The 20889-nt window shown below is 39.7% G+C and overlaps 1 protein-coding gene across 2 annotated transcripts in view; it reads right to left on the bottom strand.

Annotated features, from left to right (window-relative positions):
• Positions 1 to 20889, bottom strand: part of kcnh3 (potassium voltage-gated channel, subfamily H (eag-related), member 3) — a 138320-nt gene that overhangs the window by 32888 nt on the left and 84543 nt on the right. For both annotated transcript variants that reach the window (XM_038298480.1, XM_038298481.1), the window contains exons 7-9: positions 12933 to 13274; positions 9710 to 9909; positions 5703 to 5952 (exon numbers count right to left, since the gene is read on the bottom strand). In XM_038298480.1, coding sequence (XP_038154408.1) covers positions 5703 to 5952; positions 9710 to 9909; positions 12933 to 13274 — 792 coding nt within the window. The remainder of the gene's footprint in view (positions 1 to 5702; positions 5953 to 9709; positions 9910 to 12932; positions 13275 to 20889) is intronic.

Genomic DNA, 20889 nt, shown 5'->3' with positions numbered 1-20889 from the left:
TGTGGACGCTACGTCGCTACTTGATCAAAGCAATAACGTCGCTACAGGAAAGTTACTCGATAAATAAAGCAGCGACGCTACGGTCAAGCTACTGGAACATGTAGTTAAACTAATAGCTTCGCTACATGTAGCGGCGCTACTGCCCATCACTGCATTTTAGTAAAAGGATCTTTATCAAAACCATAATTAATGTGCACATATAAGAAATGGTTGTATTAACTATTCATGTACACAGGGTTTTATGGGGCCCCCAGGAACTTGGGGCCCTAGGTAACTGGCTAGTATTGCCTAATGGTGAATTCCCGCCTGCTTATCAGAACCAAACAACCTTTAAAACTTTCGAGCATCTAAAAATGATTTAAAGTAACAACACTTTACTGCTCAGTGGTTTGGGAAAACATATATGCAGCATTTCTGCAGCCATTAATCATGCAGCAAGATAAAAGCATTACACCATAAGGTTGAGAAGCAGCAACGAACCAGCCCACTTTTTCTACAGTTCTGCAGATTATTTAAATGTACAGATTGGCTACAAACTTGTGATTAACATTTAAAACCAACACCAATGGAAGTTTTGTTTGTTGCAGTGAAACATCCAGACATGAATCACCAGGGAAGGAAACATCTTGGTTTTTCTTTAAACCAATGAAGAAGGTGGGTCCTGTTCATGGTCCCTGCTGTTCTTTAATAATAATGATGCTGTTTTAATGATGTAACATCTATTTATTATTATCACCTGCACCACAGCACATTATAAGAGCAGCGGGCATTTCATTCACTCCATTCACACCCCCAGAAATGAACTCCACATCTAATACATGTTGACCTTTTTAATAGACATCTGTCCATGATGGCAAAAGAAAGCCTGTCACCTTCCCCCTCGTCTTCAACACGCTGTTTTTTGTTGGTTACCCATCAGTACATCCATGGCTCAGAGGAGCAGCTTTCTGAGGTAGTGGTACAAAGGCTTAGAGGCACATCCAGCTAAATTAGATTTCCAACTGTGAGAGCCAGCTAGAGAAATGATTGCTTTGACAGCAGCAATAGCTTGTCTGAACATACGATTTACAATTAGATTACTTTCAATACAACAATATTGAGGTTCATTTTACATTTGGTACCAAATGTTTGCTAAATGACCGTTCTCCTGTTTTTCTTTTCAGAATAGATGCACTAATTACCAATCAGTGGTCGGTTTCTGGTCTGCAGGTTTTAGGCTCATATTAGCAAAAATCTCTAATTCCTGACTTCTTTTCTGTTTCTGTTTTTTCCTTTTTATCCAAATCTGTGACTGATCCTGATTTACTTAAATTAGGAGGGATTTCAATAGATTAAATCAAAGACAAATAATTATCTAGTTATAGCCCCTGACTTTTATCTAAGCCTGCAAACATTTCCTTCTTAGGAGCAATCTAGAATATACAGAGATTTAAAGGAAAAGTCCGCTCATATTCAGAATTCAAACTTCTGAAAGTTCTTTAAATCTGAAATGATTCCATCCTGTTCAATAAATGATCAGTGTTTTTAATTCAGAGTAATTTTCATGTGAATGTGCTTTACTGGAGGCATCCATGTTTGTCAAAGAACACTACTGCCACCTACTGGTTTGTGACGTCACGGTGCGGTATCGGCTGTTGATCAAGTCCCAGTGCTGTATCTGGTGTTTCAATTCAATTCAGTTTATTTCTATAGCGCCAAATTCACAACACATGTCATCTCAGGTCACTTTCCAGTTCAACCAGATCATCCAGTCAGATTGATTCAAAGTTTTCTATCTAAGGAAAACCAGCTGATTGCATCGACTCATTGACTCAAATACAATCCCTAACTAAGCACTAACTAAACACTAAGCATGCTTGTAGCGACAGTGGAGAGGAAAAACTCCCTTTAAAAGGAAGAAACCTCCAGCAGAACCAGGCTCAGTGTGAGCGGCCATCTGCTGAGGCCCACTGGGGTTCAAGGAGACAGAAGCAGAGACACAAAAAGCAGCTGTAAAAGGGGGCCCCATCCAGGAAACCCACAGTTTGTCACAACGCGCTATTATCCAAGTCATCTTGAAAACATTCTCTTCCAAATGTTGGCTACATATTACGGGTTTTTTCTCTGGCCAGAAGTTCGATGGCAAATCCTCCCTCTTCAAGTTGGCGATCCAACGACCAACCCGTCCGTGGAGGATCAGGAATCAGAAAGGTGGAATAACTCTTTTTTCCACTTTTACCCGATGTATTCCAGCATCCAGCTGCCATGCACGTGGGCATTGTCAGTTTCACTATAGCTCTGGTGAATTTCAATGGTGAAGTCCTCTGGAAATCTTCAATAATTGTTGTTGATTGCAGATGTGTCTAGTAGTTCCCATTGATTTAGCTTGGAAAGCGGGGAGAATGGCGCTAGGCTTACCGCACCGTGGCGTCACTGCTGGAAGATGGCAGGAGGGAGGGGCTACTAGATTTGGGCAAAAATGGCCGCTCCCAGACTCAGTGATCACAACGAAAATTATTACTTTTATTTTTTACTGATTAACACTAAATTCATTAAATCACCGTGGACGTATTAGTTTTAGGTATAATTAATGATCCATTGGTTATTTCTTGCTGACCGGACTTTTCCTTTAAAGCTCAAAGGAAAGGCAAGTTTATTCATTAAGTATAATTCAGTATAAAGATAAATCAAATTAAACCATAAAATAGAAGAAGCATAAAAGCAGCGTAAAAGCAAATGAAGATAAAAATCGGATTTAAAGCAGGTAGTAAAACAAATCAAACACTTGGACCATACTTTAAACCAATAATACCTCAGTTACCAGTTTAACTCCATCAGTCAAAGGCAGCTCTACACTAACGGGTTTTTAACTCTGACTTTAAAGGAAACCCTCTTCAGCTCTTTTCCAGTCTTCTGGGAGTTTGTTCCAGATCAGTGGAGCATAGATGCTGCTTCTCCATGTTTGGTTCTAGTTTCTCCAGATTTACTGTAAAAATCTCAGACGTAACGACAGGTGATCGCTCTGACATCAGCTGTCGTTCGGTCGGTGGGAGATTTTGCAAACAGGCATTGCCTCCAGTTTTGTCTAAATTGTGCAACTTTAAATTCTAGCTACAACAGAATAATGTTTGTACAGCTGTTTGTGGGAGGCTTTAGAACAGGAGAATATCATCTGCATATAAAGAAAGCGTTATTAATTACTCATAAGGACCCCTTCTGTGACCTAATGTTCACTCACTGCTTTAGATAATGCTTCTAGCCGTCTGCTCCTTCAGGCGAGTCTTTATCAGCTTCCTTTTATCACATAAAGTTTATTGAAAAAACAGATTTGCTGTGCTTGGATGAAACCAAATGAGGGGATGTAAAATTGTTCTACCTGAAATCAATGAACGGAGGTCCAACCTCATACATACAACCATGTTGATGACTCTCATTGGATCACTACTGTAATAAAGAGGAAGTGTTAAATATTAATTATACCTTCATTATGAAACATCGACCTAACTGGACCACTAATGTTTCCATCATTTCTATTGTATATAAGTATATATTTATATATATATATAAGTGCATATGTCCTCAGCTATGAACTAATGTGCAGGGGCAGAGCTAGATGGGGGCCAGAGATGACCCTTAGCCAATCATTGGCCACCCCTGTGGCCACTCCTACCATATTTTCCCCCTCTAATACAGACGGTGGCAGCAGTAACACTCTCAATGTTCAAACTTATTTTTCATATATATTGGCAATTATTTGACAACTAAAACGCTGTGGTTAATTATGCACATCAAAATACCAAAATTAAAGCTGATATATGCAGAATTCATGCTCTTTTCAAAACTAAATTTTGTATTATATGGGGCAAAGATGTGTCTCTGCACACTTCAGTGAAATCATCGAATAAATAACTACTTTGATAATAACTTAAAAATCCATTTAATGTAAATATTAGTATATGTAAATATATTTTTTTTGCACAATAATTTGTGATAAAAGTAGGTAAGTAATGACAATGGAAAATATGTTCACCCCAGAAGTTTTTTCCACTATACCTTTAATTTAGACATTCCAAAAAAATTCAAATGCTCCACTGGAGTTTGAAGACGTTTCTCTTCCCATCCAAGAATTTTTCAATTCAAAATGTCAAGAATAGCGTTGAGTTTAAGGTTTTATCCAGCAGCCCAACAAAGACTTGTTTTTGTTTAGAAAACATGCAAACTGGAACAGATGAACGGGTCCCCCCCTTTGGAATGGGGGTCGTTTGGCTTCTTTTGTTAGACTGCAATGCCCCATACCTGTCTAAGTGTCTGAAAGGGGGGTCGCTAAAGGGGATTGTTGGACTGGCTAAAACTTATGCAGCACGGATGTTTAAATATATGCATCTATTTGTTAGCAAAGGCTATAAGAAAGTATAGTTATTTAGAAAATATGGATGTTGTGTTCATTCCTGTTGGATTAGGGTAGATTGACCCTGAGGTTTTGGCGCCACCTCAGTGTACATTGGTTATTGCCTGGCAACCATTTTTACATTTTTCTGGCTATGTCTCTGCTAATGCTAGGGGTGTAAATCACTTCCATCATGGCGATTCGATTCAGTATCGATTCCCTGACCCAACGATTCAAATTATTTTCGATACTCAAGAATACACCACGATACGATTCGATTCGATTAATTGGTTCATTTTTTTTTTTTACACCTTACAGGCTAGACAATATTTCAAATTTAAAATAAATCAATGAAAGCTGTAATATTGTTTTGCATTTTTTTTGAGAAACAACAGCAAATAACAGAAGTAGAAATGTTGCATCAAAAAATTCTGCACATAATCAGTGCAATTAGTGCAATGCAATACCTCGGCTCCGGACGCCCCGCCCCCTCCACAGACGCTCCGCTGCTCCTCTGCCAGATTGTAGCTGACCGCAGACAGCGCCGCAGACAGGAGGCCAGCTTGTTTTGTTTTTATGACCGAAATTGCGGAAAACAACTCGTGAAGTTTGACCCGCTAGAAGAGCGAGGTGCGCGAGAACGCTGGGACCCTTTTTCCACCTGGATCCCCGCTCTTTTTGGCCCTCATGTCCCTCCGTCGTCGGACTAAACTCGCCCCCACTTCCTCGCCGCCTCGGCCGTATCTAGACCCACAGCGTGTAGCACAGACCACGCTTCAATATTGAGCATAAATCAAAAATGTCTGTGTAAAGCTCACTGCAACACACTGCTGTAAGAGTATAACCAGGAAGCGAGGTAGGAGGGCAAAATAGGTTTAGCGCCACCGCAGCACGGGAGGATAATTACGCCCAGGAGCAAATGGATAAAAATAGACCGGAGGAAAAAAACATGAATCGATTCTCCTGCGGACGTGTCGATGCATCGGATCGTCGGCTGTTGGATCGATGCATCGATACAAAACGATTATTATTTACACCCCCAGCTAATGTGGAACGATATGGCTTTTTTATTTTTTAAATAAGAAGATACATCAAATTAAATCTCAGTTTTTTTTCTCTCTGAGGAGATGCACACTTCTTTCAGCCGCCGTTTCTGGGCTGCCCTGATAAAGTCGAGCAAAAAGGAAGTAAATTAAATAATCTTTTCGTGCACAGCTGTTGAAACCTCTTCTTTAACCCATTCTTTAAACAAATGTCTTTTATTACAGCTCACTGATTCCCTGGTCTCGCTGTGTGATCTGTTAGGTCTGTATGTTTAAGGCTAGGACAGACTCACCCAGGATGGCCAGCACAGTGTTGTCTTTCAGCACCTCCATGGAGCCTGAGCAGACGAAGTAGATGGCCTGCAGGGCGTCCCCCTGCCGGATGAGGAACTCTCCAGGAGCGCAGAAGGAGGTCTTGATGATGAGGGAGAGAGAGCGCAGGCATCCCCTGCTGGCCGACTCGAAGAGGGGAAGCTGCAGCAGCTCCTTGTTCAGGTGCATGGCAATGTCCGCCCGCAGCTCATCAGGGAAGTCCTTCAGCAGCTGCAAAGACAAAACAATTTCCCACATAAGAGCTTCTCTGCCTGAAGAGAGCAGAGCGTCTAGCCGATGGCTTTTCAAGAACTACTTCAATGATATCAAGATGAGAGGAAACACAGCTGGGCGAGAACACAGCTTCATGTCTTCAGTTTGAAAGTTAGAGACAAAAAAAATAAAACAAAAAACGTATAACATTTAACTTATATATTTAAAAAAAACACAGCGGCCAGTTTGGGAAAGCTCTGTTAATAAAAAAACAAATGGAAGAAAAATCTCTAAACAAGCTTAAAGCAGTAACATTAATCTAAAGTGACTAAAGACGACCCAGGAATCTGTTTCCTTGACTTATTAAGCATATCCTCTGGTATCTTATATTCCATTTGTTGTTTTATTTTTCAGCTCAAAGCAGCAGAAATAGATCCTTGTTCTTTTTCTAATGACTTGATGAATAATACTGTTTGTTTACTACGGGTCACAAGTAAAGAGTCCAAAGGATCTTATAACAGCTGACAGTATGAGTTAAAATAAATCAGAGATAGCATGTCAGGCTTTCTAAAGATTGGTAAAGATCGGCCAGAGACTGGGAATCATCTCTTGATTAGTCACAAAATAACTAACATGGTAAAAATCCCTGCTGACCTCCTCATGGCGGCTGATTCTCCTTATTCTCCCAGACTTTGACACCATCATCATCATCACCCTCCTTAATAGATCATTTTCCATCTGTTAAGGGATCCGTTCTTTTCTCTTAGCATTTAATCCACGTCCCCCTCCCTACATGTCTGATCTCCTCCATGTTGCCCCACCCTCCCCCACTCTCCACCCTTCCTCCTCTATCCACCACTGGTGGCTGGCCATTAGAGGGCGCTAGGATGCTGCCCCACCCATCCAATCGGTCTGATTAAGAAAAAAAATTAAATATTTAAATATATATATAAAAAACTCTTCCACATCCATCGTGGGTGATAGCTTCCTCCAAGCTGGGGTCCTCTAACAGAGGCTTTGCTGTTCCTAGAACTGCACCGTTCTGGACCGAGATGTCTGTTGTATTTCCAAGGATCTGCTGTAACTGCTCCAGTTTGGGGGTCACTGCCCCCCATTGACCACGGGTTCCACTGCTGCCTTGACCTTCCAGCTTTTCTCTGAGCCCCTGGTATTTCTCTAGTTTCTCATGTTCTTTTTTTCTGATGTTGCAGTCACTTGGTATCGCTATGGGAACCACTACGGCTTTCCTCTGCTTTTTGTCCGGTTGGTTTGCCGTTATCATGCGGTCCGTCTGTATCTGAAAGTCCCACAGGATCTTGGCTTGATCATTCTCTACTGTCTTTGGAGGTGTTTTCCACTTTGACCTTGGGGTTTCCAGCCCATACTCTGCATAGATGTTCCTGTACGCTATTCCAGCCAATTGATTATGGCGCTCCATGTAAGCTTTCTCTGCCACCATCTTATATATATATATATATATATATATATATATATATATATATATACAGTGTTGGGCACGTTACTTTGAAAAAGTAATTAGTTATAGTTACTAGTTACTTCTCCCAAAAAGTAACTGATTTACTCGACAATAAAAGTAACTAGTTACTAGTAAAAGTAACTATTGCATTACTTTTGCGTTTCTCGCCCCCGTAACCCTCATCACCCAGCCCCCACCTTCTCGCCGTGTGTTTCCAAAGCCAGCTGAATAGAGCGGACGACAAAGACAAGAACCTGCAGAGAGTTTAGCATTTATTGCAACTCAACGTAAATGACATCAGGGGGGAACGCCATGTGAAGTTTTATAACAGGGCGTTCAGATCTGGTGAGTGAATGAAATTAATAACTGGGGATGTCTAATTCTGAAATCCTGTGTGTTTGGGTTGTTATACATACTGTAACATCTATCTATCCATCTATCTATCTAGATCTATACTCTGTGTGTGACATAAAATATGGATCTCCATCCCTGCCACAAAGGCCATCAAATAATGTTTAAAATAAAAAATACAGTAGGTTGAAAAGTCAGAGTATCCATCCATCCATCCATCCATCCATCCATCCATCCATCCATCCATCCATCCATCCATCCATCCAGATTTCTCCCTTTCTCCATATAGGCTATCATTTGATCGTTCCCGCTCTCCATAGTTCTCCTGTGGCGCAAGCACAGGGCGACTGTTGCGCGCCTTTAGCTAGCATGCGCGTTTCCTGTCGCTTGCGCGGTGACTCTTGCCGCCTGCGCTGTGCGGAGATGCAGAGGAAACCGTTATGTGGTGGGGAAACGCAGCTCGACGTAACACCAGTATTTCCATGTGGAAAACGCTGTTTTGCTGCTGGAGTCCTCCTCACTCTCCATCTCTCTGTGTGTGCTGTACGTTAACACCCACCAGCAGAAACACCCACCTTCCCAACTGACAGACGGAATCTCACTATACATCAGCCATTCTCATCCTCCCCTCTCTCATGACAAGGCGCGCACCTCTGGATGACCTAAAAAATAATTTTTAATATCTCTTAAACAAAAGAAGCACAAACAATATTTTTTTCTGCACAAATCTTCACTAACGTTGCACTAACCATTCAGTCTATTTGCAGAGTTTTTTGACGTGGGTGGGGTGTCAGCTTCACGCAGCTGCGCACGAGTCCTATCATGAAAAAAGGTTCATTGTGCGACCTGAGTAACGCGCAGTAACGGGGTGTCTGCAATGGTAACTGCATTATAGTTACAGTCAAAGTAATTAGTTAGATTACTCGTTACTAAAACAAGCGCCGTTACTTTCAACGCCGTTAGTCCCATCACTGTATATATATATATATATATATATATATATATATATATATATATATACATATATGTATTTGCAACCTAAGGCACAAAAATCATCGCCCATACACTCTCGTTAGAAGTTGTTCATGTGCAGCAGCTCCTCTGCAAAACAAAGGAATAGGAGAGTTCTTGGTGCACGAGAGCTGCACCCTGAGGTGACAGGAAGTGTATTTGCTCAGCACCTCCCGCCACAGTGCAGACGGTTTGCGGGTGATTTACTGGTCTCTCTCTCTCTCTAATGGTGCAAGAAACGTCCTTCTTCCAGGACCTGGTTTAGCTGCAAGGCTAGGCTAACTGCATGCAGCGAGGCTAAAGCTTTATCCTGCTTTCTCTGCCTCCTTTTTCAAACATCAGGATCTGATCCAGCATGGATAAAGACAGTCTAGGACTGATATAAAGCACTTTTTAGAAAAGGAAAAGAAGAACGAACAATCTGGGATTCACATGAAAGATAATAGAATATAATCTACTTTTTCTAGGTGTTTTTATGAGTTTTTACGGCAGTAGTAGCTCTTTTTATGGAGAGTAGGGGCAGTTTATATATGAAAAAAATCAAAAGCTGACTAATTGCTGACTATTTAACTGGTCCATTATTTTTTTTAGGTTTGTGACACAATATTGGACAACGAAAAACACAGATTTACCTTCACAGCCTCAGAAGGGCAAGATTTATGGACGAACAATAAACCTGGACATGAAATGAAAGTGTTTTTATAATCTTTTTTTTATTTCCGGCATTCATATAAATAAATTAGTATACATTTGTTTGGTTTTTGGTAAACGTCTATTTTGAATTTATAATAAATACATTTATATATAAATTTAAAATTCAAATCTTTTCTTTGATTTCATTTGCAGTGTGCAATTTTAATCTATTTTTTTTTGGTTTTTATTGATTTTGTTGCGGTTTCTTTTATTATAATTTCTAATTTCCAGATTCAAATGTACCTCACTGACGTCGATCCCATTGTTCACAGACCAGGTGGTCTGAAAACACTCCAGCATTCGCTGCTCCAAGGCTTTGGGCAGCCGGTGGACCCTGATGAAGTCCTTCAGGTCCTTGGTGCGGGTGTGGTACAGCGAGCGGCGGGAATACATCCTCTGGATGATGGCGGTCACGTTACCAAACACCACGGCATGCATCAGCGCTGTGGGAAGAGGAAAGCAAGCTCTGAGATAATGAATACATCCTTTGTGTCTAAAGAAATCCAAAATCATTTGAAACTCCATGCAGCCCCATTTCTGCTCTAAATGAACACAAGCGTGAACTTTCACCACGGCTCCTCGGTCCGAGTTTAAGGATGAACTTCTATGCAGCCAATCAACAGCAGGGGGAAAAAGAAGAAGTGTCAGATGGCGGGACAAGTCCAGCTCAGGGACACAGAGACTAATGATTGTCCCCTCAGGCAGAACAACCCGCCGTACATTCAGGCCGACTTTAAAATGTCTCTCAGTTACACCACAGAAAGCCTCCGGCTGCAGCAGCTCCAAACTCCACGTTAGGCTGATTAATGAAGCTGCAGCTTATTTTGACAAGTTTCCGGTTCAAAGCAGGATTTTCCAGCAGAGGAACAAATAAAGAGCTCAGAACGACTCATTATTATACAGTGATAGAAAATCTATGTTTTAAAAAATTAATCTAACGCATCCTGGCTTCAATTTAGCCAATCAGTTTTTTTTTAATCCATAAAATAATCTACATTCCAACTTCTTACACTGGAAAAATTATCTAGAAATAAGTGAAGATTTCTTAAATTAAGTGTATTTACCCTTAATTTGTGCACTGCAAAAAATGGAAGTCTAAGTAAGTCATTTTTTCTCAAAGTAAGTGGATTTTTTCTCCAATTGAGGACGAAAGTGAGACACTTTGCCAATGGAACAAGACAATTTACATTTAAAATAAGAAAAAACAATTGCATTGTCTTATTTCAAGTTCATATTATCTTATTTTAAGAGCAAAGATACTAATTTCATTGGCAAATCATCGTATTTAACTACTCAAATTAAGGGTAGATACACCTGATTTAAGATTATTTTACTTATTTCTAGATCGTTAAATAATCTTAATTATCTTAAAATAAGATAATTAGATAACGTACACTTAAAATAAGACAAACAAATAGTGTTTTCTTATTTTAAGTGTAAATTGTCTTGTATGCAAAATGTTTCTTTTACCTTCTCAATTCAAGAACAAAAGCACAGAAAAATTGAACAAAAATCTAGATTTTGGTTTTTCCAGTGTACTGATTAGAACTTTATTTGCTGAATCTGAATGTAAAATAAAATCTCACTTTGTTTGAATAAATTAACTTTAACACCATGCATGAAATTATATATATTATAAAGTAGGATTTAGTTTTAAAATAGCATCAGTCACAACAAAGGAAATATAATTTTGATGATATGTGTTTCTTTATATCTAAAAATGACTTTAATGAAGTGTGTTTTGGAGGAATGAGTTTTTTTACTCTTAAAGTAAGATAATAAATAATATGAACTTGAAATAAAACAATGCAATTGTTTTTTTCTTATTTTAAATGTAAGAGTTGTGTTTGTCCAATGGCAAAACGTCTCACTTTCCTCCTCAATTCAAGAAAAAATAAAATAATTATTCTAAGAAAAAAAGTCTTATTTAGGTTTACATTTTATTGCAGTGCAGACTGGATTTCAGGAATCGGGTCACCTTACTGTTAAAGACTTGGAGCAGAAACATTACAAACACATAAGATTGGTTCTATTGATTGTTTAGGATGTGAAATTAATGATCATTTATTTAATATACTGTAGGGTTGCCAATATAAATGGCTGTTAAAACAAATGTTGCTTAGAAAAAAAAACTTTTCTGTACATTTACCAAAAATCTCGATATTTTTTAAAAGTCAGAGGAATAAATAAAGAGCTGAGAACGACTCAGGTTCCTCATTATTATGCAGCGCTAGAAAAATCTGTTTAACGCATCCTGGCTTCAATTTAGGCAATCATATTTTTATCCATTATATAATCTACATACCAACTACCTACTAATTGAAACTTTATTAGCTGAATCTGAAAGTAAAATAAAACCCAACCATGTTTCAATAAATGAACTCAAGCAGCATGTAATAAATGGAATATATTAAATAAAATATGATTATCATGTATAGAGAAAAACGCAAAAAAAAAAGAAATCATGCATCAATCAAATCCAACCATAAATTAGATTTAAATAATAACCTTATTAATGGCCGCTCTCACTGAGCCTGGTTCTGCTGGAGGTTTCTTCCTGTTCAAAGGGAGTTTTTCCTCTCCACTGTCGCTACAAGCATGCTTAGTGTGAGGGATTGCTGAAGAGTCAATGAGTCGATGCAATCAGCTGGTTTTCCTTAGATAGAAAACTTTGAATCAATCTGACTGGATGATCTGGTTGAACTGGAAAGTGACCTGAGATGACATGATGTGAATTGGAGCTATAGAAATAAACTGAATAGAATTAAATTGAACAGATAAAAAATGTCTAATTCTGATAGTAACAGCAATAGTTTAATAGAAATCTGTATCATGACTCAATAGGAACACTACGAAATATAAATATGTAGATTTTACCAAAATTGTGTGTATATTCATTAGATTCAAGCTGGTAAGTAAGACAATAGTGTTGTTGGACTAAAATGATTTAGATTTGAAATAAGAATAAAGCTCAATGATCTTATTATAAGAGTATAATAATTCATTATGTTACTTCAAGGGCAGCAATTCTCATTCATCTCCTGATCATATGATTTACCTCCTCAAATGAAGGTTCATATACACGATTTTTTTGATGATTTTACTCATTTTTAAGATCAGCTCATGCAGTGTAGGCCTTACATATATATATATATATATATATATATATATATATATATAGACTCAGTTATTCGCTGTAGCGCAATCCGAATCGGTGGTGCTCTCTGAATAGTGCTGGCAGTTAGGAAGGAGCTAGGACAAGGAAGCAGGATGCTTCCTTTCACAGTGCATTTAACAAAGGGAAACTCCTGACATTCCTATCTGCCTCTAGGAGCCTACATGTGCAGCCATTTGCTGCACATGTTCAGAAAGGTCCAAACAGACAGCAGCAAACCATTTGCATCCATCATCTAATGAACTGGGCTTTTGTGACTGAATGTTTTATTTTTTTATAAATCAAGGTTACCTCCTATAAGCATGGTGCAAATGGAGAAGATCTTCTCTGAATCCGTGTTGGCAGAAACGTTCCCGAAGCCCACGCTGGTCAGGCTGCTCAGAGCAAAGTAGAGGGCGGTCACATAGCTGCTACGGGTCGACGGGCCGCCAAGCACCTTCAGCTCCCCCGTTTCTGAGATGTTCCCGTAATTCTGGCTGGAGTTCAGGGCTCCTCGCCCTGTGACCTCTGACCCTGTCACGTTCCACTGAGAGCTGTTGGCTGGAAGGCTGCTCACTGTGGCCGGGACAGGCGTCGACAGAGAGGACAGGAAGTAAGGGGTGCCCAAGCGCTTCGCCAGCTCATAGAGCCAACCTGAGGGGAGAGAAGGAAAAACAAGCTCTTTAAACTTTCCTCCATTTGACTTAGAATACAGAGTTAAACAAACGTCATCCTGAGGGCAGTGGCGTTATTTGGTCTCACTGGAGACGAGTTTCTCTTTTCATTTTTCTCTAAAATATTTAGTAAAATTAATAAAAAACTATTGTAACAATTAAAGTCTTTTTTTTAAATGACTCAGGGTTTTCTCTTGACTTTCAAGCATCCAGCATCCTGAGGTGAGGGAAGCGTTTTCATGTTAGTTTGATGTTCAGTATCCCTGGCAGCCTGTCAGGAGATCCTTTAAGGCCGGGCATCCACTGTACGATATTTTCAGCCGTTGCACGCAGCCACAGCTGAAACTGTACGATGAAACATCAGGATTTAAAAGTTCTCAGCTAACGATGTTTGTTCTGCCACTCTATGACCCAACGCTCCGATGCGATCTACCTGCTCACACTGCAGGACTCAGCGCCGAGAGATGGAACTGCTCGGACTCCTCAGGGGGACCGACTGAATTTCAAACATAATTGATTTTTTCCCGACCTTGCGATTCCTGACCAGGAGGTGGTCATCAGAGGCTAATCGGCCCTCGTAACCCCCTGTATACTACTAGAGATGTCCCAATCCAGGTTTTTGCACTTCCGATCCGATACCGACATTGTTTTTGGACTTCCGATCCGATACCGATACTGGCCGATACCAGCCTATCCGAGCATGTATTTAAGTTTAAGTTAAAGTATTTAGCCTTAGTTGTAAGACTCATGTTGAAAAGGGTTTTAGTACTCTTGATAACATCTAGCCAGCTAAATTAGGTGAGATTGAATAAAACACAATGCTTGGTAACAACAAACTTACCTGTTTATTAAGAGATAAACACAAACTGGACAAAATTATGAATAGCAATCTAATATTGCACAGTGAACAGTAAAACCGCAAACAGTTAAAGGTGCTATATTACTGTAAGTTTTAATAAAAATGCAAAACAGACAAGAGTGGAAAATAGTCTATTAACTTAGAATCAGGACTCTACTCTTGAAAAAAGACACTGCTTAAAAAAATCAGTGCAAATAAACACAAAAATGCCTTATACTCCCCAATCTTCTCCACACCTGGTCTCCATCTACACATCCTGCAGGATAAAATAATCCCACACGGCTGACATTTTCCCCGCTATCTTCCAATTCACCTGTTTTAATGGTTAGGCCGGGAGACAGACCCAAAAAGACCTGTGGGTGTTTTGAAGGTGCTCTGGAAAATACGGACCGGAACACGGTGCATGATGGGATATATACAGTATATACAGTCAGTCCACATAGGACAGCTTTTGTTCCCCTTTTATAGCAGGATTACAATCAAGGGTTATTGCACAGGGTGTTTTTCTGGGCATTTATATAGATGGATATCTATATATATTAGGGATGCACGATATTGGGATTTTGGCCGATATCCGATATGCCGATATTTTAAAACTCATGTAGCCGATAACCGATATCGATACCGATGTTAAAGCAGGACAAAAATAAGTAGTCATTGAAAATAGCAGTTTTGTTATCCATTTCTGACACTCTGAAAAATAATATACTCAAATATATTTTCATATGCTGATATCAAATTGATTTTTTAAAACGCGGTATCGATCTATTTTACTTTCAAAATCTGGTGAAATTTCATCGTTCTGTTACAAACTCTCGTGATATTTTGCAAATTCTTGTGAGATTTTGTTAGTAAAATAGATCGATACCGCGTCAATATATCAACATATAAAAATATGGCAACATTTGGTGAATTTTCGGGGGATTTCGTAGCATAACGATGACATTTGGCAATATTTCATTAGTAAAAGAGATTGATATGGTGTTTTTAAATGGCAATATATCAGCATATGAAGATATTGGGATATTTTATTGTATCAATATTTTTTCCCTCGTCTTTAGAAGTTTTTAAGTCTGTAAAAAAGAAGTTTTTGAGGAAGAAGAAGAAGTAGTATTTTATTTTATTTTTTTTAGACTTTAGAAACTCAGAAGCTGATCAAATATCGGGTTAAATATCGGTGGGGTGGCCGACGTCCGATATTCAGTTTTAAGGCCGATACCGATAGGGGGCCGATTATATCGTGCATCCCTAATATATATAGATATTGCACTTGACGTCAAGTATAAAAAAACGGTTTATTGCACAAGGTATTAAATAGTAATTGCATAAATATAAATTACGCACTGCACAAGATCCTGATGCTGTATTTAACAGTTTTCTTCCAAGAGTACATTTTAAAAACTTATTCCTTCCCACAACTCCCTTTAACCTTCTTAAGAAAGCTTCCCGCAGCATAATGCTGCCAACTCTACGTTTCCTAGTGAGATGAGTTTTAATTTTTCGTATATGTATAAATAAATCACTATAATAGTCACATTGTGAAGATGTTCAAAGGGGTGTGAATACATTTTGCTCATAGTACCAAACTCAGTTTAACTCTTTCTCTGCTTTCATTTCTGTCTCTGGTGGGTCAGGATGGCACTCAAACTGCTCAGCCTCCATCTAAATCTCCCTCAGTCAAAAGTTTTCACTATCATCACAATAAAAAAATACAAACTACGCTGTTTGAAGGTTTATTTGTAGTCAGATGGAGTAAATAAATCTCACCGTGGAGCGAGGACCAAGGAAAGTATTAGATTGGAAATGTAATGAAGGATTTTGTAAAACCAGACAGCATTCTGAAATGCAATGAGGAGAATATTTATTGATCCTCTTTTCTGAATCTTCAGAGAACAAGCTTTGTTTGCTCTGGCTCTACGGCCGGCCAGAATAAATACGCAGAAGTGATGATCAAGCTGTGAGCCAATCCCAGCAGAGGGTTAACCATCAACATCAGAGGATTTAACACCTCAGTAGTTTCCTAATTATTCTGTCATTAGCACAACTAACTCTCCAATACTCTGAACAAATGGACCACAGTAAAAGTTTGTTTCACATAAATGTGTATTGGTGGATCACAACAGGATGCAGCTCTTTTTTCACTGCACTCCAGCACATCAAAACATAGCCCTCAGCTTTATTTGTAAATATCACATTGTTGATCATCTCCAAAGCTCTTTCACCTTGCATCTAGCAAAATACACAAATGACATCAAACTAAAAGCACCAATGGTGACACAGTGGGCAGCACTACTGCTTTACAGGGAGACGATCCTGGATTTAAACACTTGTCCTGCAGGAGTTTGCAGGTTAACAGGTTTTCTCCAATTCTTCGGCTTCCTTCCAGCCCAAACACGACTGTTAGGTTGCCATAAGGCAACCCTGGGTGTGACTGTGTGCATGGTTATGGTCACAGCAGTTTGTTGCACCTCCTCTGGCATCCCTGACAGCTTTAATGCTTTGTCAAATTAAGAGTTTTGGGCAGCTGACAGATCAGCTTTGCAGTCCAGAAGGATTCAGTCACAGACTTCAAACTGGACTGAGACTGATTATTGAAAGACACTGAGTATAGCAGCTTTTCCTTAAGAGGACGATCTTTTATTTCTTGGTGGATGGGTGGTGATGCGTTTATGTAAGGCCGTCCTACATGCTCGTCCCATTAGCTATCTTTTTCTGCGCCCTTTCAGGCGTATATCTGTGGTGAGCTACGGTTTCAGACAGTCATTGAAGCTCACCTTTCTCACCCCGGTTATTTGAAAAATGGCCGAGGGTCGTAAGAGAAAAAGTGTCTACGAAGTTTATGAGAAGAAAAGAAAGGCCTCAGAAGAGGCAGATATATCTCAGAATACTTTGCGTGGAGAGCTCTCCTCGCAAAGCATTATGGGATTTGCTGTCACAGCGGCCCACTGTCACCGTAGGCTGCCACTACCTGACAGTGGCGACTACTAACAAAGACGGCTCAGGCACCGCACAGTGGACCAACGGTGAAGTGATCATCAGTCTGAATGGTGAGTTAACTAAGTCCACTATATAGTCTCCGCTCTATATAGTGATTGAGGGATGTCCGCCCTAACTAGGGGTTAGGGTGGACATTTGGACACAGTAAGGTTGTATGAGCTATGAAAACAACAACTTTAAACAGAGCGTGCACGAGGAGAAAGGGCCGTGCATGCTCTCGCACATGCATTTTTTTAAGTGTTTATTTTAAGTCTCTCAAATAATTCGAGAAAATCCTCCCCTATACCCTTTGAAAACCTTTAAATTCTCTATTTGCATCTGTATCCTCTTGTGCTATTATCTTTGTAAATAAAGAGCCCAAAATAGTTAGAAAAATGGAGCACAGCTTCCTTCATTCTTTACTGTTGGTTTTATCTGCCTCTGTCCAGGGTGCTGATTTTTCCTGACAGTGCAACTGAGCAGTCAGCCTTCTATATGAGCTGTCCGTGGTGCTGAACTCGGCTCTTCCACTCTGAAGAGCCACTTTTTGCTCACATTTCCAACCTGTTCTGACCTGAAATGAGTCACATTCCTGCCTCGGTTCAGGTCAAGCACATCTCTGCTTAAAAAATGTAAACCTTCTCTCTATTTTACACATCTGCCAGATAAGCTTACCCCCACTGTTTTAACTAAATTTGTGTTCAGTTAATTATCACCTTGTATCTAATTACATACTGCATGTACACCATTGAGCAACTTGTTGCCAGGACTTTTTCTAACTAACTTTCAGGCTTTTTAGTTCAAGTAACTGAAGCATACCTCAGTGTTTCTATCACAGTGAAATTTGCTCTGCTTTATGCTTCAGTTATGACAGTGAATCACAGCTTTGTCTTTAGAATACGAAGGAGTGTTTAATTTTACAAAATACATCTATGTTTAAGATTTTTACTTGAAGACAGAAAAGAAAGTAGGTCCTGGGAAAAGCCGCTGTCACAACTTCAAACAATCTTAAACCTGCAAAGATGAGCTGCTTCAAGCTGTCTACAAATCACAAGTGGAGATGGGAAAATTAAAGCTGAGTAGTTTCTTTTCTTTTTAAAGTAAAAAAGCAGTCAGGAGGCGTCTTCTGGAATTAAGTTGGCTCTATGCAGCAGGATTGGTTCCAAACACAGATGTTATTCCTTCAGAAAAACAAGGAGTGAATTTTATTCCAGTATTTTTTGAAGCAAAGATCCTGTGTTATAAATGGGAAAAAAAACTCAGTTATATTACAAAACAAACAAAATAAAAAAAGCAATCCAGAAATAAAACCTTTTTTTTTTTTTATAAATAATTTTTTATTTTACAGATTTTATATTTTTCAAATGTTATTTTTTCAGATCTTATATTTTCACTTTATTTATGTTTTTCAGAATAAGTTTTATTTAAAGTTTGCATTTTACAGATCACATTCTCTTAACTTCTGGGTGCGGGTTTCCTCCGGGGGAGAGCGAGGACGGATTGCTGTTGGTATCGCTCTGCGTTGACATTAGCAACAACATTGTATTGGTCAATTTTTGCATCAAAAGCGAGTGGTTCTGTTGGACTTGTTCATATATATTAGGGGTGGAACGGTTCACAAAATCCACGGTTCAGTTCGATTCACGGTTTCTGGTCACGGTTTTCGGTTCGGTTCGATACATGTTGATTGTTACACCGAAATCCCATAAAAATGTATGGAATTAATTAAAAAATCCCCCAAAAAATAATGGATTGTAATTATTTAAAATGATCCGTGGAAACCCTGAATCATTTCCGCATGTTTTGCTGCATTGAATTTAATCATTTCGCGCATGCTCTCTACCATCTCCAAGGAACTCAGAGCAGAGCGACGGGAGCCACAGTGGAGGCTGTAGGCTTTGCTTTGAGCAGCCGGTCTGGAGCGCAGCGGGGCGGAGCGCTGACGGAGTATGAGGGATTTCGGGGTTAGCCTGACATGTTGTTCATGTTGCTGTTAGCATAAACAAAATGTGTTGCACAATGCTTGCACACTGTTGCACTTTTATCCACAGCTTTCTTTCCGCCGTCATCGTAGGTCACTCTAAATGCAAAGTGGTCCCATACAGCAGACCTATAAAGTGCTGCTGGCGCGTCTTCAAACTCCTGTTCTTTCCCACTCGCCATACCCACACAATTCTCCACAACAACTGATTTTATTCTGCTACACCCGGCAACGCTGCTTTGCTTCTTCTTCTTCTTCTTCTTGTTTACTACTGGTGGTTGGCTTTGGTCGCAGTACCGCCACCTTCTGCTCTGGAGTGTACACGCTTCGCCTATGAGAAAAAGGAGCAGCACATGAACCGAACGAAACACACGCGAACCGAAAAGAGACAGTCGAACCGAACGGTTCGGACGGTTTTCATAAATCGTCCCATCCCTAATATATATATTCAACAGTTGGAGCTTCCGCCCAACTTCGGTCCAGCAGGTTCCAGGACAAGCCTTTTGGTTTATTCCTACTCTGGTAGAATCTGTATCATGGTTCCTGGGCCACAGTCAGAAGGTAAAACATTTCCTTCTTCATAATTTCCTTTTTTTAGTCTCAACCACCACAGAAAAGTCAAATTCCAGAGACCTTGCCTGCATGGATCAGCAACCCGACTACCCTCAAGACAGAGAACCTTCTTAACTCTGCAACCAAAGGACATAGCAGCGTGAATACTTGACATAAGAAAAAAGGCCATTTTGAACATAGACATTTTTAAGGCAAAGGTTTTAACCTTTCGATCAGCTGCAGTTATCAAAAATTAACCTGCTTTATTTGTTTTTTTTTTCTTATTACATTGTTCAATTATTTATAACATTTATTTTTTTTTTGCATTTCAAAAAACAAAAAACTATAGTTGGAATTGGACAAAAAAAAGATTAATGTCACCTCAGCATCTCCACCTAATCTCGCTGCCAAGATACTTTTCATGCATCTCAGCTTCATTTTCCTTCCCTCTTCTGCTGATTTATCTCTCACCAAGAAAGCTTCTGCTTTTCCGTCTTTGAATTATTGATGGTGCTGCAAAGACATAATCCCCCCCCCCCCTCAATGCAGCAGCTCTGTGACGGACAGACAGAACAGTCAACTGTATGTTTGCTCTGATATCAGTCTACCATTGTGAATCACAGCTGGTGGCGCAGAAAGGTCAGACCGCAGGCTGGTCTTTGTTGTCCCCTGGATTACCTCAGCCTTTCTGAATAGTTCATTGAGGAGCTGCTGACAAGAACTGACTGAGCCGCTACGCTTCACCTCTGCTCTGCTGAAAGCATAATGACAGAGAGGCTGGGGCTAATCAATAACAAGAGAGATGAGGAGGAGATAATAAAACAGGGGGAAATATACTGAAACCCGGGAAGGAAAAGGGAGACATTTGGTCATGTGTTTATGAGCTGGGTACTGTAGTCAGCAGATTAGATAATAAACTCGTTTTCAGCTTCTTTGGTGTCCTCATGTCGCTGTGTGTGTTGCTTAATATAACAAGAGAAAGAGAAAACTTGAGCGCTGCCTGAGGTCACAGTCAAAAGGATTAAAGTTTGCTCCTTTGCCCTTGGAAACTCCCTGTCTGTGTGTCTGTGCATGTTCATCAGACTCTGAGTCAGGGTTTCACACCGCCTGCAGGGCTTCAAATTCTCCACTCAGAGATGTAGGTGGAAAAACAACATTGCTCAAACTTCAGACAAGTTTCCTTAGGTTAGTTGATCCACCAAGGATAAGCAGTTAGAAAACAATGCT

This window comes from Cyprinodon tularosa, unplaced genomic scaffold (assembly GCF_016077235.1).
Source record: "Cyprinodon tularosa strain WSP-4 unplaced genomic scaffold, ASM1607723v1 ctg408, whole genome shotgun sequence".
Lineage (NCBI taxonomy): Eukaryota > Metazoa > Chordata > Actinopteri > Cyprinodontiformes > Cyprinodontidae > Cyprinodon > Cyprinodon tularosa.
The sequence above is the reverse complement of the archived record's forward strand: the minus strand, read 5'-3'. Positions and strand labels throughout refer to the sequence as shown.